The sequence below is a fragment of the Rhinatrema bivittatum genome, chromosome 6 (assembly GCF_901001135.1).
Source record: "Rhinatrema bivittatum chromosome 6, aRhiBiv1.1, whole genome shotgun sequence".
Taxonomy (NCBI): Eukaryota; Metazoa; Chordata; class Amphibia; order Gymnophiona; family Rhinatrematidae; genus Rhinatrema; species Rhinatrema bivittatum.
Window position 1 is genome coordinate 99,683,744 of NC_042620.1, and position 27,775 is coordinate 99,711,518.

Here is a 27,775-nt window from a genome sequence, read left to right on the forward strand (position 1 = left end):
ATGTTGAAAAGCATAACAGGAGCAGAAATCTATGATTTAAAGCTAACAAACTCCAGGTGCATCATCAAGAGGAAATGGGAAATTGTTCACTATGTACAATGTTAATAATCATTTAAAAGCCAATAAAAATGTATCACCAGGCATAGAGTACCTCTGCGTACCTTGTTCTGCTTTATCCCTGGTGATATGTTATAATTGGCTCTTCAGAAAATTAGTCATTTTTGTATTGTGATGGGAATTCCTGCCTCTTTTACATGATGTGACTGGATGTTGTTGGGATTACATGTTTACATCTGGACCGTGCCCCTGGTGCTTGTCTTCTGTTTATTTGCAGAAGTCTATGATTTCTTGGTGTTTTTACGTTAGCTTCTTTCTTTTCCAATATCCTCTGTGAAGCTTAGCAAATTCTTGCATGAGACACTACAACACACTGTCAAAACTATTTGTATCTGACAATGTGATGTTTTCTCTTTCACTTACAACATAAATATGCTGTAATCATGAGGTGTTTTATGAAAGGACATTACCAACATGAAGCCATAAAGTACTGTATCTATGCCATACATTTTGGATTGCAGATCCGAATCACCTTCAAATAATGATTCACTAATAAAGGCAAAGTAAAAGAACCAAATAATATTTGAACAGCATGATGCTGCATGCATGATATAATTTGTTAGAATGTCTTTCTTATCCAAACCATCTGCAGATTTAGAAACTATCAGAGTCCTTAATATATCATTAAAATTCTACTGCTTAAGATTTTTTATGTACCGTATGTTACTCTAATAACCTTATATGTTTAAATATGTCTATAATAAAGGTTTGGGAAAGAGACACTGTCAAAATGCGAAACTTTTGATTAACGTTATGTTTATGTATAGCATGACTAACACAAGCATTTGTCTTTATACAATGCTCTTGTGTTGGAATGTATGTCATTCATTTCCATTCATAATCACACATTAAGAAAACTTTTAGCCACTTATTCATCTGCACAAGCTTTGAGCTGTTCATTAATCTGTATCAGATCACACATTTTTCAAATGAGATTTCTGCATGACATTTTGATTGTCTTATTTTATATACTAAAACTGATGTCTTTATATTGGAATTTTAACCCCATACAAGTCATACAGGTATATATATATTTTTTTCTTTCCAGGCTTGAAAACCATTGTGGGAGCCCTGATTCAGTCAGTGAAGAAGCTTTCAGATGTAATGATTCTGACTGTGTTTTGTCTGAGTGTATTTGCACTAATAGGGCTGCAGTTGTTCATGGGCCATTTGAGAAATAAATGTGTGCGGTGGCCTCCAGATGAATCTGCTTATGAACTAAACATTGCTCACTACAACAGTTCAGTCGGTGTAAATGGTACATTTTTCAATACAAGCTTGAGTACATTTAATTTGAAGGAATACATCAATAATGAATGTAAGAATTATTTGTTATTACTGTTATAGAATCTAATTGATTTTAATAGGACTTAAAATATGAAAAATAGTTCCATAAATAGAAGTTAAGATTTCAGTGTTTATTACAGTAATATTTATCATTTCATGAAGGTCCTGTTTAAAATGATTTATCTTGCTATGTTTTGAAGAACTTTATTAATCAGTAATTAAGAATATTTTGGTGCCATTTTCACATTTTGTTTTTGAAAAATTACAAATAATACCAATGATGCTACTGGGAAGTCATCTAAATGGTGAACGAAATTGAGGACTTTCATACTACAGCTTTTTTCATTCTGCTGTTCATATGAGGTAGAAAAATAGAGGACCAAATCCAGAAGTGTTGAATGTTGAACATCTTGATTCAGTTTCTGTTGTGCCTGTTGAGTACTACTAAAATTATACTATACACACTTGTATCATACATCCCTTTCAATAAGCTGAGCTTTCACATTGTTGCTTGAGATCCACTCCTTGGGTGCTGGGTACAAGACAGATGTTCAGAAAAAACAATACATGTTTAGATCAATCCTATTCATATAAGAATTAGTCCAAATAGAATAGAAATTTGTCTCTTAGGCATGGAATTAGCTTGAAAATCTGACTGGTTAAAAGATCTACCAAAGAGTGAAATTAGATAACCAAGTACATTTCTCACTGTATTCCATAAAAATGATGATGGCTTGTTGAATTGCTTTGTGACCTATTGATAAAAGCATGCAACCAAATCCTTACATATGTAGTTAAGTTTTTATGCACACTAGAAACCAAAACACTAGCAGGAAGAAACCCAAACAGAATGTGTATATATTCTTGAACTCTATTAAATATCAATCATACTTTTTAGAGGATCATCATATGGTAAACCATTAGTATTTATAGAGCAGCCTAGGAGGAAAACTTTTAAACAACTACATGCAGCCGCATATATGAACTTAAGGCCAAATTTTAAATCGGCCACGTGCATAAAAAAACGGGGGTTATGCACGTGGTCGGGCCTTGCGGACCCCGCGCACATTTTCAAAGGGGTCCAGCCATGTATGTAACCCCCAATACGCACAGAACTGCCGGGCCCAGAGAAAGGGACGGTCCAGGGGGGTGGGGAGGGGCGGGGCTGAAGGCGGCCGATTCAGTGGCTATTTGTCGGGGAAGCGTGCGCCGGCAATAGGCCAGTGCGCGCAAGCTGCTTCTGTTCCAAAGGAGCAGTAAGCAATAAAATTAAAAAAAAAGAAAAGGTAGGCAAAAGGGTTTAGGGGTAGGGAAGAGAGGAGAGGGGAAGGGAGGTTAGGTAGGGGGATAGGGAAGTTCCTTCCCAGACTGCTCCTTAATTGGAGCAGACGGGGAGGGACCAGGGGAAGGCCGGGATGTGTCGCCGTGCGGAAATTGCATAAGCTCCCCCCCCTTGTGCACACCACCCGCACATGCATGCGCAGATTATAAAATCTGGCGTGCATGTGCGCGCAGCCATGGGTTTTTATAACATGTGCGCACCGGCACACACATGTTATAAAATCAGCACATCCATGTGTGTGCGCCGGGAAGCATATGCACATAGACACGCACATGCAGCTTTTAAAATCTACCCCTTATATGGCAGCATGGAGACTGTGAAAGTATTTTAAAACCCGCAGATATGAGAAACATGTGTAGTATAAAACATGCTCAAGTATGCTATTGTGTGAATGCATGCAGTGCATACTTTTCCTTCCAATTTATGTGTGGAAAAAGTAGCACTTGTGTAAAACCTGATTTACATGCCAAAGTCTGTATATTTTAAAACATACATGCATAATTGAAATGAGCTGTTTTCCAATTCCTCTACTATTTTGCTCAGTCCTTCTCCAAGTCATCGAGACCCTCCTGGTTCTTCCACCTGAACTCCCCCCAGTTTATCCAGACCTCCCACCCAGCCAGTAGTAGACAATAAACAAGTCTGATTCCAATTATACAAGATAATTAGCAGGTGTAAAATTACACAAGTAAGTTGCCAAATGTATGTGCCAAGTCTCTTACAAAATAGCAACTTGTACATGTAATTGCTGGCCGTGCTTCGGAATGCCCTAGACTGCTTGTTTTCTTCATATGTACATGTATGCATAAAACCTAAAGTATGCGCTTGCTTTCGATGTTTATAAAATAGCAATTACACAAGTATAAGCTATTTATGCACATAGATGCTCATTTTTTGCACATAAGTGCTTTGAAAATTCACCCCTAGGTTTCCAAAGTTATAATCATGAATCCTACCTAGTCATTAAATGTCCAATTTGTGGAAAGTTTATTTGAAAATTTGCGTTCAAAAATTTACTGAACTTCAATGTAGTCTTGTACCTCCATACATTCCTGCCTGATGCAGGACCATATTTAGATGTTCTCTGCATCAGGAGTTATGATGTTACTGGATAGCAAGATACTAATTCAGTGGCTTCGGTATTCAAGCATCCTTTTTGCGCTTTCCACGGATGTGTTGTTTTAGAGAAAGGGACACATTATATGATATTTGAGCTGCATTCTAAATGATTGCCATTTCAGTGAAAGAATAAATCCTATTATTTGTCATCCTCACTCTCCTTAATAAATTCAGATCATTTTAAACCATTCCATGTTGCACTTGGAGGTGGACCCTTGTCCTGGAGCAGTGTAGAGCAGCTCCCTGGTCGGATCCAGGAAGCACCTGTCACCAGGAGCACATGAGGAGATAGAGGCTAGCTGGAGCTTCACCACTGGAAGCCCGCGGTCCCCCCCGGGTGGAGCCCTTGGGGACCCAGGCTGCTTGGACTTAGGTGGGCCTCGCAGGGTCTCTCAGATAGGAAGTATAGAGGTGTACCCACTAGGATCAAGGGTGCATAGTCAATGTCTTGACTAGAGACCTTAGGGGTCAAGGAAGGCCAGTACAGTGTCTGCGATGACAAGGCTAGGAGCAGGGCCAGAATCAAGATGGCATGGTCAAATATAGCAGAGGTCAAGTTCCAAGGATCAGTCAGAGAGTAGTCAGCCAAAGCAGGGGTCAGGATCCAGAGGTCAGACGTGGTCAAGGAGGCAGGCAAAGTTCAGAATCCGGGCAGCGATCAGCATGGTCAAGGAGACAGGCAAAGGTCAGTATCCAGGCAGCGATCAACGTGGTTAGGAAGCAGGCAGAGGTCAGTACCAGAGAGTCAATCCAAGAGGTACTACTTGGGGTAACGCAGGAACAGGAGGACACTGGAACAAGACTGGAACAGGCGATGAGACATGGAGGCAAACTAGTACACACACGGTGTCAACCCGATTGCCAAGGCAAGGAAGTGCAGGCAGGCACTTTCTTTAGTAGTATGTTCAATCAGGGCGCGCCGCGGAGCTTGGACCCGCCCGGCCCTATAAGGGACTGGGCGGTCCGCTCGTGCGCACCTGCCTAGGGGCAGGGCCGACACCACGAAGGATGCCAAGCCCCGCTGTGAGGCCTGGTGCGCTGAGGAAGGCGAGGGATGCCGAGGCCTGCAGGAGCTTGCAACTGCTGCCGGAGAGGCCGACCCAGGACCTGCAGTGGAGTTGGAAAGGTGCGCAGGCCCATGAGCGGGCCAAGCACGGACAGGGCGCGCATCATTCCATGTTATCATTTAGCGCCCCAGATCTTACTGAATTCAGAACAACTTGTGGATCATCTCTACATCCCCCTTGGATAACCTGTTGCAACATAGTCCATCTCAATTCTGCAATAGTATTGATTGATTGATTTTATTTAATATTTTTAGATTTATATTCTGCCTTTCAGCCACTTCAAAGTGGATTATATTCAGGTACTGTAGATATTTCCCTCTCCCCAGAGGGCTTACAATCTAACCCCTAGATTTATGAAAATGCTATAAATATAGCAGAAATAGTGCCCACAATAAAAAGAGGGTGTGGTTAGGCTAATTTCACCATGGGCGCATTATTGGGGGAGGGAGAGGGAGCGAGAGAGAGAGAGTGTTGTGACCGTCAGTCACAGATGGCTGCGACTGATTCAACTCACTTCATGTGCTGCCCTGCTTTCCTTTCCGGGCCTACTCGCGTCTGGGGCTAGCCGCTACCACCGCATACCTCCGGGTTCTCAAGGCTCCTCATGGCGGCCAGGATGCTGCCGCCACCCATGCCGACTCTGGGCCTTCCTAGGTGCGTGTGCAAGCCACTGAGCCTCCCTTTGAAGGCCCAATAGTGAGAACCTCAGGGGCTTCCCCCACTGATGACATCACAAGGTTGGGATTCTTAAGCACCACCTTCACCCTTTGCTAACTGACTTGACAAAGAGTTCCTTCACTACTGGTGCTTGCTCCTGTCTCCTCGGACCTGTGGTTCCTGTATCGGATCTACCTTGGACTCTGGCTCGGGTACCCACTCCTCGGGGGCCTGTTTGCGTTCCAGTTGGAGACCTTGTCTCCAGGCTTCCCCCACTCCTAGGGCTAGTCCTGCGCCTTCCAGAGTTCCTGCCTGCCGGCCTCCCTGCTCCTCGGGGTTGTCCCTCGAATAGCCTTATTGCTTTGGAGACTCGACTCTGCACTTCTTCGCTCCTCGGGGCAGTGTCTACGCCAGTGACTGTACTCCATGCTTCCCACTCCTCAGGGCAGTGCCTACATTCTACACCAGTGACTGTACTCTGCACCTCCCCGCTTCTCAGGGTAGTGCCTCCGTTTCTCTATCTGAGATTCCATCGTGCACTCCTTGGGGTTGCTTACATCACTACTTCGGAGATTCGACTCGGGCTTCCTCGCTCCTACGTCATCACACCAGAACCTCTCTTGCTATGCAGCTCTGCCCCTCAGGACTGTCTCTGCTGCATTCCTCCAGAAGTTCCTGTCTTTTACTCCCGCTCGGGGCCTGCCTAGTGCTTCTTTGTCAAAGGTTCCTGCTCTGGTATTTGCATCTCCAGTTCTGTCTGAATACTGTGGGTCCCTTCCGAACTGTGTCTCTTACCCCTCTCCTCGGGATCCCTCACAAGCTGTGACGCAGGTCGCTCTACTCCTCTACCACTACTACCATATCTCCTTCTGCAGCTGACCTCACCTTCCGACAGTGAGAGCCTGTGGGGCTCTTCCCCGCAGGTGGTATCAACTCTCACCTCGGGCCAAGGATCCACGAAACCCAAGAATCGTAAGAGAGAGCGAGCCTCTGTAGAGAACAATATTTATATCACTGAAAGAGGGGGCACATTTAACTCGGAGCAGGCTTTGGTGGGCGGGGGTGTTACATACACAGTAGGAGGTATGAACAGGAAAGTACACATCACTGAAGATTTTCTATCATTTCAATTGATGAAAAGTACAAAAGGAGTTCACTTGTACAATGCACCTCTACCTAGTGTTAAAAGTGGTAACTTCTGACTAATTAAATCAATTAATACCAGTTTCAAATAGTTTAAAATAGATTTAATAATGAAGGAAGGCATTGATTCCTTCATGGAAAAACGACACAAAAGAAGTGGACAATGAATCTAAGCTTGCTCAAAGATCTGACGTGAGTGCTCAACCTTATAAAGGGATTCCATCAGCCCATCCCAGAATGTCTGCAAAAGCCAACCCATTTACCTTATAGCCAATCAGTACATTTTAGCATGTGTCGTGCTCTTACTGTAGGGGCCTCTTGTTACCAGAAGTAGAGAATAAGAACAAATTAGTTTCGTTTTCCTGGGAATTATGTCATCTGTGCTGGCTAATTCTCTGGTAAGTTTAGTTATCATAGTGCTTCATAGTGCTATCAATCCACTCAGCGCTGGGTATTCTTACATCAGCTTCAAGAGGAGGAAATGTGTTCTTTATGATGCATTGTGAGCAGTGATACATATCTAATTGGCAGACAATGGTCCCAAGAATTTTGAATATGACCATTGAGTGGGAAGCATTTTATTAATGTTGGTGGTTAACTTTCCAATGAGGTTTCCTAGTGGAAAAGTGTGCTCCTTGCACTAGTTATATTGAAAAGGTTGTTCTGTATAGTTAGGGACATCTCAATAAAGTTTTTTTGGGTTTAAGTAGTAGGACTTAAATTTAGGTGTCCAGTGAAGGGCTGGTCATCATCTCTCGTGAGAAGTCAGTGTCAAGAGCTGTAGCTGGGTTTAGCTGAAATAAAGGTATGTTCAAATATATAGAGAATGATACTAATGTGGGTTTTACGCCTTAACTGAAGTGATACTATACATTACAATCAGTGAATGTTTCACCTGGCAAATAGCTATTGCTAAATGGAAGAGCTATGCTGTGTCAGGTAGCAGTATTCTGCCTGCAATAAAGATACATTGCAGGTAGTAAGGCAGGTGGGGGGTAGAGTTTTGCTTGGAAACTTGGGAATTAAGAATTTTTTGAAATTTAGAAATATTGAAATTTGTGAAAGAAGTTTTCTTTAAAAAAATTGTAAGTAACGAGGGTTCATTAATTCATATTAACAGCGGTACATATCATAATGACCATTCCCATTTTTTAATATAAGCCGTTTGAGTGTGATGTTAAATTTCTAGAAATTCCTAGAACATTCCTAGATGTTAAATTCCTAAAACCTAGAAAGAGTTGACAGTGCATTAGCAAGGAGATAAATTGAACACGACTGCTCTGAACAGTTTGAGCCTGGTGACAGGAGAAAATTAAAGTAAAATTTGTGAATGAACTTTGCTAATGCATCTGAAATTATTTGCTTTAACGGTTGAAATGTGATATATTCTTTTGTTAGGTGAAATTTAGGCCTTTGTTGGGTGATTGAATATAAGAAAAAATGCTATATTTGTAATACTGAACACAGTTTCTAAGGGATTAGGAGTGATAGGAATGTCTTTAAAATGTGTATGCATTTTTAGAGAGATGGTGTTTGAAGCATGTTGTAAGTATGATTGGTGTGGATGAGGTGTGTGGATGAGTGTTGTATTATTGGTTAATATGGAGGAAGGGTATTAATACAAGGTTTAATTGTAAAGATATTTACTATATCAATGAATAAAATATAAAAAACATATTAGTAGTGAAAGTATACTGTAGGATATATTAATTGTGTTATTATTTTTATATATATATATATATATATATATATATATATATATATATATATACTATATATTATATTACTATAACTTTTTTGTACTTATTTATGTAAAGTAATTTAGAATAAAAGCTATTCTGTTTATATACTTGTTGGGTAATTTAGTGCATTAGTGTTTATGCTTTTTTGTGTTTTGGCCGCCGGCTGGGGCGGTCCACGACCGGTACCGGCCACTCACCAGCGTGGACGGGCCGCTCCCAGCTGCTGGCAACCATCCCGACGTCTCTCTGCACAGCCATCTCAGCCGCTGCTGAACCTGGCCGTGTCTCTGGCCGGCCGTTCTCCCTGATGTCGGCTTCTCCCCCGTCGGGCCTGCTAGAGCCATGCGCGCGCTCCCTCTGCTACATTTAAAGGGCCATGACAGGAAATTGTCGCGGCCCTTCCCTGGGACTCCTCCTGGCTTTCTCCTTTTTAAGGCAAGGTCTGCTCCTCAGACCTTGCCTTGGTTTTGAGGCTCTTGGTTCATCTTCCGGTTCCTGTCTCTTGAATTTCTAAAGTCCTGCTCCTGTCTTCCAAGTCCTGTTCCTGCTCCGGTCCCCTTCATCCAGTTCCTTAAGATGGATTTTCTGGCTCTCGACCCCAGACTGGCTATCGACAACTTTCTGGCTCTCGACACCAGACTGGCTTTGGAGATTCTTCTGGCTTCTGACTCCAGACCGGCAATCGACGACTCTCTGGCTCTCGACCCCAGACTGGCTATCGACGATTCTCCAGCTTCCGACCTCGGGCTGATTCTCATCATCACTTCCAATTGCAACTCCACCAACGTCACAGGGGCCCACCTATGACCAGCTGGCCCGACGCACCCAAGGGCTCAACCTTTGTGGTTGAGCCGGCCCGACGCACCTTTGTGGTTGAGCCGGCCCGACGCAACCTTTGTGGTTGAGCCGGCCCGATGCACCCAAGGGCTCAACCTTTGTCCTAAGCACTTTATGCATTATCTTAACAATGGTATTATATTTCTAAATTTCAGCCTGCTATAACCTATCTTTCCAGCTGATTAAGCTCCCAAGTTCTTACTCCCTGTTGAATGTAACTTTGCCTCTTCCACACCTTTGTTGATCTAAGTTAGTTGGCACTACAGTTGTTTACCCTGTTCGATGTAAACCGATCCGATATGGTTCTTGTCCATGAAGGTCGGTATAGAAAAGTGTTAAATAAATAAATAAATAAATAACCTGCGGGGAAGTGGTGAAGTTCCAGTCAGCCCCTGCATCAGATCAGCCTCACCTTCCAACAGTAGGGACCTGAGAGGGTTTTCCCTCACAGGTAGCATAAACCCTACCTCGGACAAGGGATCCACCTCCTAGAAGCATAACAGTAAACCAAGGCCATGGATCCAGCAGAGGCTTCAGCCCTGCAAGCCATTCCAGGCTTGGCCCAGAAGATTCTGGAGCAACAGCGGGTATTAGAATCCTTGGCGTCCTCCATGGATCAGCTCAACGCCTGCCTGGATTCGGTGGTCACGGCTCACGCAATTCCTCCAGCGCCGCTGCCACCAGTGATGCAAGAACATCGTCACCCGGTAATTCCACTGCCAGCTCCTCCACATTAGTGCAGCGAGCCCCACCTGTGCCAGGGGTTCCTCAATCAGTGCAGTATGCACTTCTGTCTTCAAGCTTCCCTCTTTCCGGATAACCTAATGAAGATGACATATATCCTATCCCTGTTAGAGGGCAAGGCCCTGGCCTGGGCCTCCCCACTATGGCAACGTTCCGATCCAGTCTTGCAAGATCTCCCTCGCTTCTTGGAGCTGTTCTGAACCATGTTCAAAGAACCGGGAAAACAATGGGTGAGAGCTCTGGATGAACTGGTGGGTCTCAGTGAAGTGGAGATGGAATGGGAGAAATAGTGATTTCAAGTATATGTATATTTTAAAATATAGCTACTTCCACATATAAATCAGGGTTTTATGCGATTATGTTATTTTTTTAATGCGTAAAATATACACACTATGTTTATAAAATAAAGTATACACTTTTAATGCATTGAAAAATATTCACACATACTTTAATATACATGCTTATATTGGAGGGTAGGTATATGCGTATTTTATAATCTGCACAGATTATCGTAGATCTCCACATGCCCAAATATGCGCATATATGGGGCTGTACAGAGTTGTTTGAAAGTTATAATGCATCTAAACACAATTTATACTCTTACAGTATAGGTTTCAAATACAGTTTTTACTGACCTGGGTAACTGGAATTGTCTGGCATTCCTCCCACACTCACTCTCCATCACATAGACCAAAAAGTCAACTAAGAGTTGCAGACAATTTTGAATTACAAGATGATGCAAATGTATTAGTGTTAATGAGGATTCAAACCAGCCAAACAATCCAAGTAGCCCCCCCCCCCCCTCCACACACACACACACAAACACACAAACACACTAAGATGCCTGCATAGCTCATTCACCATACCCCAGCAAGGCAGGTCACCATTAGACCAGCCTGGTGCCATAAACCGGGCCAGCTTGAGAAACAGAAACCAAGCTCAGAAATTGAATCCTGACTTCCCACACTGCAGGGTGCAACTATTGGGCCAGTCCCACAATATGAATTATAGTTTCTCTGCTTTGTTTATTATATATTTTGTCTTATTGTAAGGTATATTGTTTGGACTGCATCAGATATAATAGTCAATAATACACAGTATCTGTATAAATTGAAACGAGTTAATAGTTTTTATATTTATTGTGACTAATGAATCTTAGGAATTCTTCCACCCATAAACCCAGCTGTCCCCAAGAACAACAGTGAAAAATGTAGCTCTTTGAAAGTATCAATATTAAAGGACAGAATTATTCCCAGCAATGATATAGCTTAAATGCAACTTTGATTTTATTTCTAAACAGCTCATTTTTACTATTTGGAAGGACAAAGGGATGCTCTGCTCTGTGGCAACAATTCAGATGCAGGGTAAGAAAAAAAATGTTATTTTGTTTTGTTTTGGTCTAAATTCCTAGAATTTTCTCATTCTACATCTGTGATTTCTAATCCTGTCCTGGAAGCCCACCGAACCAGTCTAGTTTTCAGGATACCCTGTTCTTCAAATACCTGAAAAGCTTTAATGATGCTTGAACCTCAAAGATTTTCTGTTGGAAAGGAAACTAGAACTAGGGGGTCGTAAAATGAAACTCCAGGAGGGATGACTCAGAACCAACCTCAGGAAATATTTCATCACAGTGGTGCATGCTTGGGATGCTTTCCTGGAAGAGGTGATGAGGACGAAAACAGTAAATGAATTCAAAAGGGCATGAGATAAATATTGCGGATCCCTAGAGGCCAGAGGTTGGAAATGAAGAAAAAGGTGCATTGACATAACCTGCATGGATCAGCAGTTACTACCTTTAACAGAAGGCATGGGGGTTACTATTCCTAAAAGTAGGCATGGAGGTAACCTGCATGGAACAGCAGTTACTATCCTTAATAGAAGGCTTGGGAGTAAACTGCATGGAGCGGCAGTTACAACCATAAGCAGCTTACAGGGCAGGCTAGACGGACTATTGGGTCTTTAGCTGCCATCATTACTAATTTACTATGGAAAGCAGTATGCATGAGATCTAATTGCATTGGACAACCATGGCCAAATTTTAAATGCCCTGTGCACGTAAAAATTGATAGTTATACATGTGGCCGAGCCCTGTGCACGCTGCGCAAATTTTCAAAAAGGGCCCGGCCACGCATAAGAACCGAAACGCGCACAAGTGCCGGGTCCTAAAAAAGGGGTGGGCTAGGGGGCATGTTCTGGGCGGGGAGGGGTGGGATGGAGGCCGGCAGGGACACCAGCCATGAGCCGCTGTCCCGGGGAAGCGTGCGCCAGCGGGCTGCCGGAGCACGTGAATTACTTCTTCTCCTGAGGAACAGCAAGTAATAAAATTAAAAAATAGAGTCCTTAATTGGAGCGGACTGGGAGGGAACTGGGGAAGGCCCAATTGTATCGCTGTGCAGCCTTTGCAAAAGTGCACACCCCCCTTGTGCGCGCGGATTATGAAATCTGGCACACGTGCGCGTGGCCACCCCATTTTATAACATATGCACGCTGGCGCATGAGTGTTATAAAATCGGTGCGTCCATGTGTGTGCGCCGGGAACTGCACACATATGGACGCGCGTGCACTTGTTATAAAATCTACCCCCCTCCCCCCCCGGTGTATACAGATCTATTTCATGCAAATTCATTGCGTCTGTCTTGAAAAGCAAATGAGTTAGATGTGCCTTCAAACTGGGTTAGGAAACACTGCTTTACAGTATAGTACATTATTATCTCTAGAGATGTTCCAACAAATGTTAAAAGAGAGATTATACAGAGGAAAACAAAAGGGAATTAATGAAACTCTAATTTGGTTGGTTCAATGTGCAAACAAGGATTTATAAGAGAAATAACAGAGCTTTGACTAGAGATTTGAAGTCATACTGTAACAGGTCAGTTTTCAATCTGTTGAATGTGTAAGGTAATTTTATCAGGTTATCTTGAGCTAAATTTTCAGTTGAAGCTGACCAGCTATGCTTGCTGTTTAATATTCACTAGGATTGGGCAAGTCAAAAATTTTCATTTTGTGTTTGGTTTTTTTTGGGGGGGGGAGGAGGGGGCAGTGTTTTGGTTTATTTACATTTTTTTTTATTTGGTTCATTTTCTAAACAGGGAAAAAAAAAAAAAATAGCCCAAAATCTCCCCAATACAAAAAACAAAAAACAAAATGAGCCTCCCCAGGCAAAGGTAATACCAGGGCTGGGCTTACCCAGCTGAAATGAGCCAGGCCCAGCTGGAGTCTCCCAAGTCACTCTGAAACTCCCACCTGCCCCTTAAAGATAAGCCTACCTGCATGGGCTGAGCCAAGCTGAGAAAGATTCTCCCTGGGCTCCTCTGACTCCCCATGAAAAATTGAAAAGGCCGGGGACCTCTGTGGCCCCAACTTACTCCATCCATGAGTGGTCCACAAGGTCCAAATGGCAGGAGTAATGTCCTCATGCTTTATGCTTTAAAAATAGTGCCAGAGAGTCTCAGGTCGGTACCAAAGTGATGTCAACATAATGAAGTTGGCTGTCCCTGAGACAGGCACCAAAGTGACATCACTTTGGTGCCAACCTGAGGACCACCACTGCCAGTTTTTAAAGCATTGATTGTGAGGGCAGCAGCATGTGGATATCGCTCCTACCCTTTGGTCCATGCAGACTCCCACAGATGGGATAAGTAGTCCTGGCAATTTTTTATGGGGTTAGGCTGGGGGTCAGAGGGCCCGGGAGAGGCCCTGGCTAGGCCTGTCTCAGTCCAGCTGGGTAGATTCAGGCCCCAAGCTTCCCTTTATGAGGCAGGAAGCGAGTCAGAAAATCTGGGGAGGCCCCTGTTGCCCTGGCTTAGCCCAGCCAGCTAGGCCTGGGGACCTGCTCTGTCTTTGCAGGGCAGGAAGGTTTTGGAGGACCTTTGGATGGCCCATTTTGTTTTGTATTTTACAAAAATATACCTGAAAGTTGTTTATTTTTGTGCAAGGCCATTTTCAGTTTATTCCATTCAAAACAAACTGAAAATGGCCTTTTATGGTTCTAATGAGCAATTTGTTAAAAACAAATGCACACCCCTAATATTCACCTAAACCTAGCCAGGCAGAATTTATCTGGCTAGATTTAGGTCTGCTCTTTGTGTAACTGGAGCTGTCCAGCCAAATTTAGCTACTTAGAACCAACTAAATCTAAAACCCACTCCATGAACTCTTCTGTGGCTACCTATTTTTTACCTAGCTAAATTTGTGCACCTTGCACATTTAGTTGAACCAATTTAGTTACTCAGAGGGGAGAAATTTTTAGTCAGTTAGTTTTAACCAGCTAACTCAGGGTCTGATTAAGGTGAAATGTGCCCATAGACAGAGGGGGGAGGAGAGTTATTTTCCCCTTTTCTCCCTTTGGAGGGGGTTGAGAACAGTCCCACCTGCTCAAATCCCCTTCTCTCACTCTCCTCACCTCTAAGTCACAGCACCTGAAGATGATGAAAAAGTAGCATGGAGCCTTCAGCAGCCCTTATGTGCTGATGGACCCTATAATACCCTGCCCCTTGCTTGGGTTTCCATGGTAATAAGAAGCCCATGTGGGAGGAGGAGGAGGAGGTGGCAGGGTGCCGTAGGATCCATCAGTGCAAAAGGGCCTGGTACTGCTTTTTCAGTATCTTCAGGAACTGCTAGAAGAGAGAATCGGCGCCACGGCTGCAGTCTCTCATTTAGGCATGGCAGTGGTGACAACACTCTGGCGCCTATAAGAATTTGGCACTGGAGGCAGTTGCTTACTTTGTTTAGGCCTAAATTCAGGCCTGAGCTAACTACCAGTTAGCTGGCTAAATCTATTGAAAATCCACCCCTTAATTTTTAGAAACAATTACATAACTTAATATAGTTATATAGTTAGGTCCTTTAAAAAAAACCTCAAAGGTTCTTCAAGTCCAGCCTTCCCATTGTTTTGTATAAAACTGTAAATCTCTATCTAGCAATCCAAAAGAAGATGGAAAAATACAAGGTGCACATACAGCCAATTCTGTTGCATGGCATAGATCAGTGTTTCTCAACCATCTGCTGGAGGCAGACCTAACCAGTTGGGTTTTCAAAATATCCATAATGAATATGCATGAGATAGATTTGCATACATTGGAGACCCAGGGTGTACAAATCTATCTCATGCATATTGGTTGTGGCAATCCTGAAAACCCAATTGGCTAGGTGTGCTTCCAGGAGAGGGATGGAAAACGGGTGTAGATAATCTTTTCAACCCTATATAGGGTGATGTGCACAAATCCTGGATTAACTCCTTGATGTCAAATTTTATCATTATATCACCAAAATTGTTCTTTCATTAGTGAGCATGTCCGCTTTTAATTTGAAGTTATTTTTTGTTGTGGCCAGGTCTATATATATGCTGGCAGAACAAACACTTCATATTTTCACCACTCATTAAATGAAAAACCCCTTCCTCTGAACATGGTGAAAATTTGTATTATTTTGTAGGACAGCATTTCAGCAGCAACTAAAGGACTAAACATATAAAGGTCTGATAGGTGAGAAAAATAACATTTTCTTATAATAGTGTTTTGTGCTCCTGAGCATTTGCTTAGAATATATAATTTAGTGGGATTGGAACTGGGGGAGATGGGCTGAAAAATTATGATATGGAATTTTAATTGCAAATTTTGTCTTTGATTCAGGCATTTGCCCATAAACGGGGTTCTTTGGATTATGATCCCCCATCACAGTGCTTCATTCCATCTGTAACCTGGGCACCTGTTAAATAAACTTGCTCACCTTCTATCCATTTCTGTTTTTTAGTCAGTGTCCTGAAGGATATACGTGTGTGAAAGCTGGTAGAAATCCTAACTACGGTTACACGAGCTTTGACACATTCAGCTGGGCGTTTCTGTCACTGTTCCGGTTGATGACTCAGGATTATTGGGAAAATCTTTATCAACTGGTAAGAAATATTTCTGAAATAACTACAAAGGGGCCTATTCATTGAAACTAATATTTTTAATGTGCATCTTGTAAAAATAGGGAAGGTAATTTTGTAGCTACAACAGTGTTTTATGAGTGGAAACTGACTTTTACAAAGATTCCCACCTAATATGCAGGTAAAGGAACGTGTGTAGGGACTGTATGCAGGGATTTTAAAGAGGAATTCTTGTGGGTAAGATTTGGAATTATATGCACACTTTTGCATTTTTCAGAAGTTTGCATGGATTTTTTCCCCAAAAAATTCTGCACACAAATTAGCAGGTGTAATTATGCGTGAGTAGTTTTTGTGGTATAATTTTTAAAGGGAACACATAAGCATATGTTCCCTTTGAAAATTGGTTTAAAGTCTGTGAGAGAAACATATCCACAGACTTTGCAACATTGTAGGCAGTTACAAAAGTACTCCCTTAGGGGCGGATTTTAAAACCCCTGCGCGCGCCCGCGCGCCTATTTTGCATAGGCCACCGGCGCGCGTAAAGCCCCGGGATGCGCGTAAGTCCCGGGGCTTTCGAAACGGGGAGGGAGGGGGCGGGCCCGGGGGCGTGGTGCCGGCCCAGGGGCGTGGTCGAGGCCTCCGGACCACGCCCCCGCGACCGGAGGACGGAGCGGGGCTGCCGGCGACAGGCGTAACTTTGCTGACAAAGGTAAGGGGGGGGTTTAGATAGGGCCGGGGGGTGGGTTAGGTAGGGGAAGGGAGGGGAAGGTGGGGGGAGGGCGAAGAAAAGTTCCCTCCGAGGCCGCTCCGAAATCGGAGTGGCCTCGGAGGGAACAGGCAGGCCGCGCTGGGCTCGGCGCGCGCAGGTTGCACAAATGTGCACCCCCTTGCGCGCGCCGACCCCGGATTTTATAAGATACGCGCGGCTACGCGCGTATCTTATAAAATCTGGTGTACTTTTGTTCGCGCCGGTGGCGCGAACAAAAGTACCCGCGCGCGTAGTGTTTGAAAATCCGCCCCTTAGCGTGGATGCTAAAATCCTACTTAACTTAACTTTTTTTGCACCTACTTTAAAGAATCCTCTGTAGGGAGCATGTGAAAAACGAATGTACACTACCACAAAAAATGTAGCATTCATGTAAGACATATTGAAACCTCTTGTACTAACCATAACCAGCGCTTTCACTTTGATAGTGGGGAAGCGGTACCTAGCATCATCATTCAGTGGTTGTAATGGTACCAGCAGAAGGGTTCCCACGTTTGTAGTGGGAGTGTTACGCCCGTTGGTTGCAGACGGCTGCGACCACTAATGCTCACCTCTTTCTATGCAGCACTCACATCACTGGGGAAAGTGGTGGCCTCTGCCAGCTATTGCCGACCTCCCTGGCACTCCCGGGACAGCGTGGGCGCTGCCGACCGCCATCTTGCTCATGGGATCACATAGGCGCGCGCACAGGCCAGTATTAAGCACGTCATGACAGGAACCTCAGGGGCGTCCCCTCCGGATGAGGTCTACACTCTGCTGTACTTAAGCTGCCTGGCCCTGCCTATCGACGAGTTAGCAAGGAGTTTCCTCATTGCTGAATCCGCTTCTCTTGTACGGACTTCCTGTTCCAGTTTCTGCACTTTGGCGTGAGACACACTGGATACCCACTCCTCAGGGGCCCTTCCTCGTCTCCAGCTACCCGCTCCTTGGAGGGTCTTCTGCCTTGGACTGCACTCTGTTCCCGTTCCCCAGGACCTCTCTTGGAACTGTCACTCTGTGAGTACCTTAACTCCACAGACTACTGCTGAACCAGCTTTGTGAGACCCTCTCTGGTGTACCCCGTACCTCGGCCACTACTGTGCCAGCACTAGTGAGGAACCAACTTGGTGTACCCTGCACTGCAGGCCACTACCACATCATTTATTTTTTATTTTATTTGAACTTTTTTTATACCGACCTTCATGTTGAAAGCAAACATATCAAATCGGTGTACATATAACAACAGAAGAGCCCAAGGCATTACATAGAACAATGTTGCAAGGGCATTACATAGAACAAAAACAGGGGTTACATAGAACTGGGAAAAACCGGGCGAACTGAACAGATCGTTGAACGGCTAATTGCAACGGCAAATGAGGGAAATTAACAATTGAATAAAGGATACAAGCATTTGAGGACCTTTGTCTTATTAGGGCAAAGGAGGAGAAACCTGCCTCCAACATGAGTGCAGATTGATGAAATAAATAAAATAAATAAAGTAGAAAGGTCTGGGATCAATTAATGTGGTAAATCTAAGTCCAGATATAATTGGTTTGAGATCACTGTGGATAGACGTCTTTGCTGTACCCCGCTCTGTGGACCATTACCGGATATTCACGTCTGAGGCATTCTCTCTGGGTGTATCCCTTCTCAGACCTCATCTCTTTCTCCAGCAGCCCCCACTCCATGGGCTGTGCCTTTTCTACTATTATAATAAAGACTCTATTCCACAGCTGTGTCTGCTGAGACCATGCCTCCCGATGGTGAGGCTCACAGGGCTCCTCCCTGTGGGTGGTACCATCTCTCACCTCGGCTCAGGACCCACACACCAACAAGTCATAATAGATTGCTATCTCCATGGACTCGGCTAAGGTCTCAGCGATTCAGGCCATCCCTGGCCTGGCCCAGCCCAGCAAATTTCAGAACAATAAAAGGTATTAGAGACTTTGGCTAACGCCATCAGTCAATTAAGCACTCGGCTGGACTCTGCCTCAATGCCTGCCAAGTCCTGCTTCACCTGCACCACGATTTTGGCCTCCTGTAGGGATGTGAATCGTTTTAGGACGATTAAAATTATCGTCCGATAATTTTAATATCGTCTTAAACCGTTATGGAACACAATACAATACAGATTCTAACGATTTATCGTTATAAATCGTTAGAATCGTGAGCCGGCACACTAAAACCCCCTAAAACCCACCCCCGACCCTTTAAATTAAATCCCCCACCCTCCCGAACCCCCCCCAAATAACTTAAATAACCTGCGGGTCCAGCGGCGGTCCGGAACGGCAGCGGTCCGGAACGGGCTCCTGCTCCTGCATCTTGTCGTCTTCGGCCGGCGCCATTTTCCAAAATGGCGCCGAAAAATGGCGGCGGCCATAGACGAAAAAGATTGGACGGCAGGAGGTCCTTCCGGACCCCCGCTGGACTTTTGGCAAGTCTCGTGGGGGTCAGGAGGCCCCCCACAAGCTGGCCAAAAGTTCCTGGAGGTCCAGCGGGGGTCAGGGAGCGATTTCCCGCCGCGAATCGTTTTCGTACGGAAAATGGCGCCGGCAGGAGATCGACTGCAGGAGGTCGTTCAGCGAGGGTTCCGGCGCCTCGCTGAACGACCTCCTGCAGTCGATCTCCTGCCGGCGCCATTTTCCGTACGAAAACGATTCGCGGCGGGAAATCGCTCCCTGACCCCCGCTGGACCTCCAGGAACTTTTGGCCAGCTTGTGGGGGGCCTCCTGACCCCCACGAGACTTGCCAAAAGTCCAGCGGGGGTCCGGAAGGACCTCCTGCCGTCCAATCTTTTTCGTCTATGGCCGCCGCCATTTTTCGGCGCCATTTTGGAAAATGGCGCCGGCCGAAGACGACAAGATGCAGGAGCAGGAGCCCGTTCCGGACCGCTGCCGTTCCGGACCGCCGCTGGACCCGCAGGTTATTTAAGTTATTTGGGGGTGGGGGATTTAATTTAAAGGGTCGGGGGTGGGTTTTTAGGGGGTTTTAATGTGCCGGTTTTTCGATTTTTTTTCGATTTTTTTAACGATTTTTCACGATTTTTCACGATATTTTACCCCCCCAAACGGCAACAATACGATTCCCTCCCCCTCCCAGCCGAAATCGATCGTTAAGACGATCGAGGACACGATTCACATCCCTAGCCTCCTGTGCCCTTGCCGGCACCTCCTCGCTTTGCAGGTGATCCCTTGTTATGCAGGGGCTTTTTGAACCAGTGCAGCCTGTACTTCTCTTTGCAGCCTTCATATTTCCCGCCGTAGTGTCCAAAACTACATACATTTTATCCCTCCTGGACGGAAAAGCCCTGACCTGGGCGTCTCCCCTTTGGGAACGAATGGATCCAATTCTCAATGATTTGCCAGGTTTCCCTGCCCTGTTTCGCTCTGTATTTGATGACCCCACTCGCAGGACTGTCGCTGGATCTGCACCTGCATTTCCAACAACGTTCAAGGTCATTGACCAAATATGTCATTGAGTTTAGGACTCCTTCCTCAAAATTACATTGGGATCTGGGCTGCCTGCATGCCATATTCATGGAGGGGCTAAGTTCATGGATCAAAGACGAATTAGCAGCACATGAACTTCCTGAGGCACTGGACTCCCTTATCGACCTGGCCGGTCGCATTGATCATCGTCTGCATGAGCGGTCACGCGAGGCCAGAGGATCTAAGAGGATGTTGTCAGGTGCTCCACGCTCTCACCAAACACCTACAGCTCAGACGCCTCTATCACCCAGCACCGAAGAAGAGGAACCTATGCAAATGGGTCGCAGTCATTTATCTGGGAAAGAAATACTTCATCAGCAAAGATCAGGTCTTTGCATGTATTGTGGCCAGCCAGGTCATGCGGTACCCTCCTGTCCACTCTGTCCGGGAAACTCCCAGGCCTAGGACCCGCTAGAGGACTTCTCCTAGGCCTGACCGCTTTATCTCCTCCACTAACATTACCTGTCTCTATAAACATAGGCTCCTTAGAGTTTCATACCCTAGCTCTGGTCGACTCCGAGGCTGTTGGGAACTTTATACTCATACAACTCGTGGAACATCTAAGAATCCCCACTGTCTGGATGCCTACACCCTTGCTACTGTCTTCAATTCACGGCGAGCCATTATCAGGCGAAGTTACTTTCTCCACCACACTAATCCAACTTTGCACCGGGTCGCTACACACGGAGACCATGTCCTTTTTGGTCTTAGATAAAGCTATATATCCTGTGGTGCTTGGACTGCCATGGTTACAAATGCATACACAGTTTGATTGGAGCACCTTACAACTGTCCCAATGGGGCAAATCTTGCCATGGGAAGTGCTTAGAGGTCGTAACTCCTATGCCTTGTCTGACGACTACCACTTCTCTTCCGGGTCTTCCCCAGCAGTATTCCTCGTTTAGCGATGTGTTCTCCAAGAAAGCGGCAGACACTCTACCACCTCATCACTCATTTTATTGCGCTATAAACTTGCTACCCAACATCGAACCTCCCAGAGGAAGGGTGTACCCACTATCTCTGACGGAAACCAAATCAATGTCTGAGTACATACAAGAGAATTTAGCGAAAGGCTTCATCCAGCCTTCTAAATCTCCCGCCGAGGAAGATTCTTTTTTGTGGGAAACAAGGAAGGTTCCCTTCGGCCGTGCATAGATTACCGTGGCTTAAATAAGATCATCCTGAAGGACCGTATTACGTTCTCCTCCTCCAGAGGGAGGAGTTAGCAATCTGTTATTGCTCACCCCGCCAGGAGGGCAGAGTTAGCAATCTGTTCTGCTTTTCTCCTGAAAGGGGGAGGAGTTAGCAATCGGTCATGATCTGCTCCTCCAGAGGGGAGGAGTTAGCTATCTGTAGTGCTTACCCCGCCAGGAGGGTGGAGTTAGTAATCTGTTAGCAAACTGCTGTTAGATGCTCCTGTAAGGAAGGAGTTAGTAATCTGTTATGGATCAACCCCCCAGGGAAGAGGAGTTGGCAATCTGTTCAATGATACTTTTCTGAGGAGAGGAGCTAACAATAGGTATATTGTACTTCGCTCTGAGATAGCAATCTATCATGCCTCCGCTACGGAGTAGCAATCTGTTATATATAGGCTGCTGGCAAGTCCCATAGAAAGAGAAGGTAGCTATCTATATAATACTTCCGTAAGCGGTGTTAGTGGTTGGTAGTGGTTGGTTCCCACAGAGTGACAGTAGTGTAAGGAATGACCACTTGGAGGAAATGGTGAATCCCTGGGCCGATGGCAGACGACAGCACCCCCAGGAGGAGATCCTGAGAGGAACCACCGGCTAGGGTAGAATATGAAATAAACACAAATAGTTTTTTATTAGGCTGGAAGCTGGACCACCAGTGGTGGCAGTAGTGAGTCAATGTGTCCGGCAGGGCTGAAGTCCTTCTGATACTGGAATATAATCTCTGGGTCGCTGAGCTGTAGAGAGAGACTAGAAGTAGTGAGTAGACAGGGTATACTGGATACAAGATGGTACACTCACAATAGTAGATGTCTGCAATGGTCTCTATGCCACAGAGAGTCTTCAGTATATTCAGGAACAGGAGCCGTAGGCAAGTACTGGTTCCTATAAACAGTCTGTAACAAGGACTCACAATAGCTGTATATGAAATGGCTTCTAGAGTAGAAGAGAGTCTGTAATAGAGATGTGAATCGTGTCCTCGATCGTCTTAACGATCGATTTCGGCTGGGAGGGGGAGGGAATCGTATTGTTGCCATTTGTGTGTGTAAAGTATCGTCATAATCGTTAAAATCGTGAGCCGGCACACTAAAACCCCCTAAAACCCACCCCCGACCCTTTAAATTAAATCCCCCACCCTCCCGAACCCCCCCCCCCCAATGCATTAGATTACCTGGGAGTCCTCTGTAGCGGCGGTCCGTGGCTAAATCGGGGGAAGGGGGAGAGCACGAAAACTGGCACACTAGATCGTGAGGTCTTCAGCCGGCGCCATTTTTCAAAATGGCCGCCGCAAAATGGCGGCGGCCATAGACGAAAACGATTCGACCCAAGAGGTCGTTCCGGACCCCCGCTGGACTTTTGGCAAGTCTTGTGGGGGTCAGGAGGCCCCCCCAAGCTGGCCAAAAGTTCCTGGGGGTCCAGCGGGGGTCAAGGAGCGATTTCCTGCCGCGAATCGTTTTCCGTACGGAAAATGGCGCCGGCCATACGCGTATGGCCGGCGCCATTGTCCGTACGGAAAATGGCGCCGGCAGGAGATCGACTGCAGGAGGTCGTTCAGCGAGGTCCAGAACCCTCGTGAGATTTCCGGACCTCACTGAACGACCTCCTGCAGTCGATCTCCTGCCGGCGCCATTTTCCGTACGGAAAACGATTCACGGCAGGAAATCGCTCCTTGACCCCCGCTGGACCCCCAGGAACTTTTGGCCAGCTTGGGGGGGCCTCCTGACCCCCACAAGACTTGCCAAAAGTCCAGCAGGGGTCCGGAACGACCTCTTACGTTGAATCGTTTTCGTCTATGGCCGCCGCCATTTTGCGGCGGCCATTTTGAAAAATGGCGCCGGCTGAAGACCTCACGATCTAGTGTGCCGGTTTTCGTGCTCTCCCCCTTCCCCCGATTTAGCCACGGACCGCCGCTACGGAGGACTCCCAGGTAATTTAATGCATTTGGGGGGGGTTCGGGAGGGTGGGGGATTTAATTTAAAGGGTCGGGGGTGGGTTTTAGGGGGTTTTAGTGTGCCGGTTTTCCTGCCCTCCCCCTTCCCCCGATTTACGATTTTTTGACGATAAATCGGGGGAATTGGTATTGTATCGTGGCCCTAACGATTTTTGACGATTTAAAATATATCGGACGATATTTTAAATCGTCAAAAAACGATTCACATCCCTAGTCTGTAAAGGATTCTAGGAACATGGGCCCTTGTGGAGCGAGTACCGGCTCCTATCTGCAGTCTTACCAATATAACTTTCAATTTCCGTACCTGCGATAACGTCTTGGATGGAAGGGAGCCTTCAGAGCTATAGGAATGTAGGCCCTCATGGAGCAGGTACCAATTCCTATCTACAATAAAACTCACTGTGTTCACGTCTGCGATCGCTTCCAGGCAATGAGGAGTCTTCCGAGTATTCAGGGACATAGGCCCTCAAGGAGCAAGTACCAGATCCCGTCTTGGCAATCTGAAATCAAGAAGAGAGAGCGGAGCCTCCGTGGTGCGGGTACTCCTGGTAAGTTTGAAAAGGCCGAGCAGTGGAGAAGGATTCTCCTTGCTGACTCGGATCGTTGTTACAAATATCGTGGACTGCCGAAGCAAGTCCTGTTGGAGTTCCTTGCTAACTCATTAGAGGTTAGCAAATGAAGACCTTTTAAAGTGGAAATGGATGACGTCACTACGGGGGGACACCTCCAAGGTTCATGCCCTTGCTGGTACAAAGTCTGGAGCGCACGCGCCCCCTTACGTCATCAGGAACATGGCGGATCCGTAGCATCAAGCCAACCCGGGGACACCAGGACCAAGAGGCAGGACGAAGGCGCAGCTGCATCTGTCTGTCAGAGTCGAAGGGAGTCACTCCCAAGTTAGAGAGGGTGGAGCAAGGGGCGAGAAGAGGCACAAACGCAACAGACCGCTACCCATTGTCATTAGCCTCTGAGCTTTTTGACAGGCTCCAAGGGGCCAAAATATTCACTAAATTGGACCTCATAGGAGCATATAACTTGTTCAGGATACACCGGGGTGACAAATGGAAAACCACATTTAACACTCATGACGGCCATTTTGAATATTTAGTGATGTCGTTTGGCTGTGCAACACCCCGGCAGTATTTCAAAATATGATGAACGAAATCTTCAGGGATATGCTTTACAACTGTGTAGTGGTATACCTGAATGATATTCTGGTTTTCTCAAAAGACCTACAGAGCAATCATTTGGACGTCGCCAATGTCTTACAACGATTGAGGGACAACCAGTTATATGCCAAACTGGAAAAATGTTCCTTTCACCAGGAGTCTGTTCCCTTCTTAGGCTATGTGGTCTCCAGCCAAGGGTACCAAATGGATCCACAAAAGACCAAGAGTATTCAGGATTGGCCGCAACCCACATGTTGCGTCCATCAGTGCTAGATGGCTTCACCCTGTTTGCCTCGCCTTGTTCACGGCTCCTCCCGCTTCCCTTTGGAAAATGGCTGCTGCCGCATCTACAAGCCAACTTCTCCGGTGTCCCTGGAACGGCTATGGTGCTGCTTCCCACCATGCTCCTCCCAAGGGATTACTAGAGTGTGCGCATGCCACCCACGTCTATTCCAACATTGGCGCAAACCTCGGGGGCGTTCCCCTCTACTGACAACACGCAATTTGGGAATATAGCCTGTACTAAGTTGCTAGCTTGTTGAGTTAGCAAAGGATTGGTTTCAGCTGGTCTAAGGTACTCTGCCGCTTCCGTGCTGCCACTGGAAGCTCTGTCTCTGCCCTTCGGGGTATTGCTAACCTTGGGTACCTGCTCCACGGGGGCCCTCTGATTTATTTCAGGTGCCTTACAGGGATCAGGTACTCGCTCCTTGAGGGCCTGCTCTCCCTGCTTCGGTGCTGCTACCAACTTCTTCAATCTGGTGGAATTGTATACCAACAGCAACCATCTATTGAGTAATCTAACTCTTAGTCTATCTCATCCACAGTACTGCCTTGCTGGGAAACCTACACCAGAATCCCCCTATACCAACGGGGTAAGAAGGGTCCCCTCTGCCGAGGGTCCTAAGACTGTTACATCCTGACTACCTCACTACTGCCACCTCGGGTGGTACACTCCAAGCTGTTTAATAACAGAACTAACTCTGTGTTTGTGCGTCTGCGTTTAGCCAAGTACTGTGGCGCCTCACGGGGCTCCTCCCCGTGGGCATGGTCATCTTCCTCAGTACCCAAGAATCCACCCAAACACCGCTTAACCATAACACCATAGGTCTTAAGGCACTACGAAGATTCTTGGGTTTCACTAACTACTACAGGTCATTCATCCACCATTATTCAACACTGACCACCCCACTTACAGCCATGACTCGAAAGGGAGCCAACCCCTCACAGTGGACTCCTGAAGCCGTGACCACCTTCCTACAAGAACCGTGCTTGCGCCACTCAGATCCCCGATGACCCTTCATCTTCAAAGTTGACGCTTCTGACTTCAGTGTTGGTGCAGTCCTCAGCCAACACTCAGCCAATCATACCTTGCACCCATGCTCATTCTTCTCCTGACGCTTCTCCCCTGCAGAGCGTAATTACGGAATAGGGGACAAGGAATTGCTGGCGATTAAATTAGCCTTCAAAGAATGATGACCATGGCTCGAGGGAGAGCAACACCAAATCACGGTTTACACCGATCACAAGAACCTTGAGTACTCAATGTCTGAACCACAGACAGTCCCACTGGTCTCTATTTTTTACTCGGTTCAATTTCCTCTTGCGATACCGGCCAGCTGATTAAAACACCCGAGCCGATGCACTCTCCCATTCATTTTACCATGGAAGATGTTCCAGATATGCCACGCCATATCATAGACCCTACGAGGGTGCTCCTCTCTGCTACACACATGGTTCCAGCTGGGAATACGGTTGTTCCCCAACCACTTAGAAGAAAGATCCTCAGATGGGCGCACGATTCTCTGCTTGCAGGCCATCCCAGACAAGCTAGGACACTTTCTACTCTGCAAAGGTTCTACTGGTGGCCAACCATGAAGAAAGATGTTAATTCATACATGGAATCGTGCCCTACTTGCGCCCATCAAAAGCCGCTGGCAAACTGCCCCTGCACCCAGGAACCATGGACACACATAGCCTCGGATTCATTGTTGAGCTACCTATTTCCTGTGGCAACAACACCATCTGGGTCACCATGGACTATTTTTCAAAGATGCCTCATTTTGTAGCGCTACCTGGTCTGCCTTCAGCCCCAGAACTAGCGAAACTATTCATACGCCACATCTTTCGCCTCTATGGTCTCCCAAGACATATCCTATCCGATAGAGGCGTACAATTTAGGGCGAAGTTTTGGAGGTCACTATGCAAAAGATTTGACATAGCCCTGGACTTCACATCAGCCTACCATCCCCAGGCCAATGGATAGACAGAGAAGACAAACCATACTTTAAAAACAGTTTCTCCGGGCATACGTAAACTCAAGGCAAAGTGACTGGTCCGATTTGCTTCCCTGGGCCGAGTTTGTTCTAAACTCCCACCAGTCTGCTTCTACTGGATCTTCGCCCTTCCAAATTGTCTACGGACACCAGCCACTGCCTCCTCTTCCAGTGCCTCTGTCTGTGCCATTTCCTGCAGCCCAGGCCTCGGTGCAAGACCTGCATCAACTCTAGGAGCATACCAAATAACTTCTCCAACAAGCCGGTCAAAAGGCTAAGAAGTTCTACGATGCTCATCACCGAGCGGCTCCTTAGTTGAATCCCAGAGTCAAAATGTGGCTCAGTACCCGCTTCATCCACCTAAAACTGCCTTCAGCTCGCTTTGCGCCAAGATACATTTGGCCTTTTCCAGTTCTTCGCCGCCTGGGGCCAGTTACTTACAGCCTTCAATTACCTACTTCACTTAAGATCCACAACGCTTTCCATATCTCTCTCTGAAACCTGCTTATCCTGTCTGAGTTCTCAAGGAAACCGCCTGAACCCCAACCTCTAACGGCTGAAGAGGATATCACCTATCAGGTAAAAGACATCCTAGACGTAAGGAAGAGCAGAAGGCATTGGGAATATCTCATCTCAAGGGAAGGATTTGGTCCCGAGGAGAATAGTTGGGAGCCCGCAGCCAACATCCTCAACAAGGAACTAATCATACAGTTCCACATTGCTCATCTCGGAAACCAAAACCCCCGGGGAGGGGCCCTAAGAAGGGGGGGTACTGTTACGCCAGTCAGTCACAAATGGCTGCGACCACTAATGCTCACCTCTTTCTATGCAGCCCTAACATAATTGGGGAAAGTGACGGCCTCTGATAGCTATTGCTGACCTCCCTGCTGCTCCCGGGACAGCATGGGTACTGCCGACCGCCATCTTGCTCATGGGATCATTTAGTCACATGTGCACGGGCTAGTATTAAGCACATCATGACGGGAACCTCGGAGCATCCCCTCCGGATGACGTTTACACTCTGCTGTACTTAAGC

The 27,775-nt window shown here is 46.2% G+C and overlaps 1 protein-coding gene across 1 annotated transcript in view; it reads left to right on the forward strand.

The window, feature by feature from the left end:
* LOC115093624 (sodium channel protein type 2 subunit alpha-like) overlaps positions 1–27,775 on the forward strand; it is a 279,971-nt gene that overhangs the window by 29,867 nt on the left and 222,329 nt on the right. Inside the window, exons 7-9 of the mRNA XM_029605640.1 lie at positions 1,166–1,435; positions 11,356–11,419; positions 15,807–15,948. Of these exons, the coding sequence (XP_029461500.1) occupies positions 1,166–1,435; positions 11,356–11,419; positions 15,807–15,948 (476 nt within the window). The remainder of the gene's footprint in view (positions 1–1,165; positions 1,436–11,355; positions 11,420–15,806; positions 15,949–27,775) is intronic.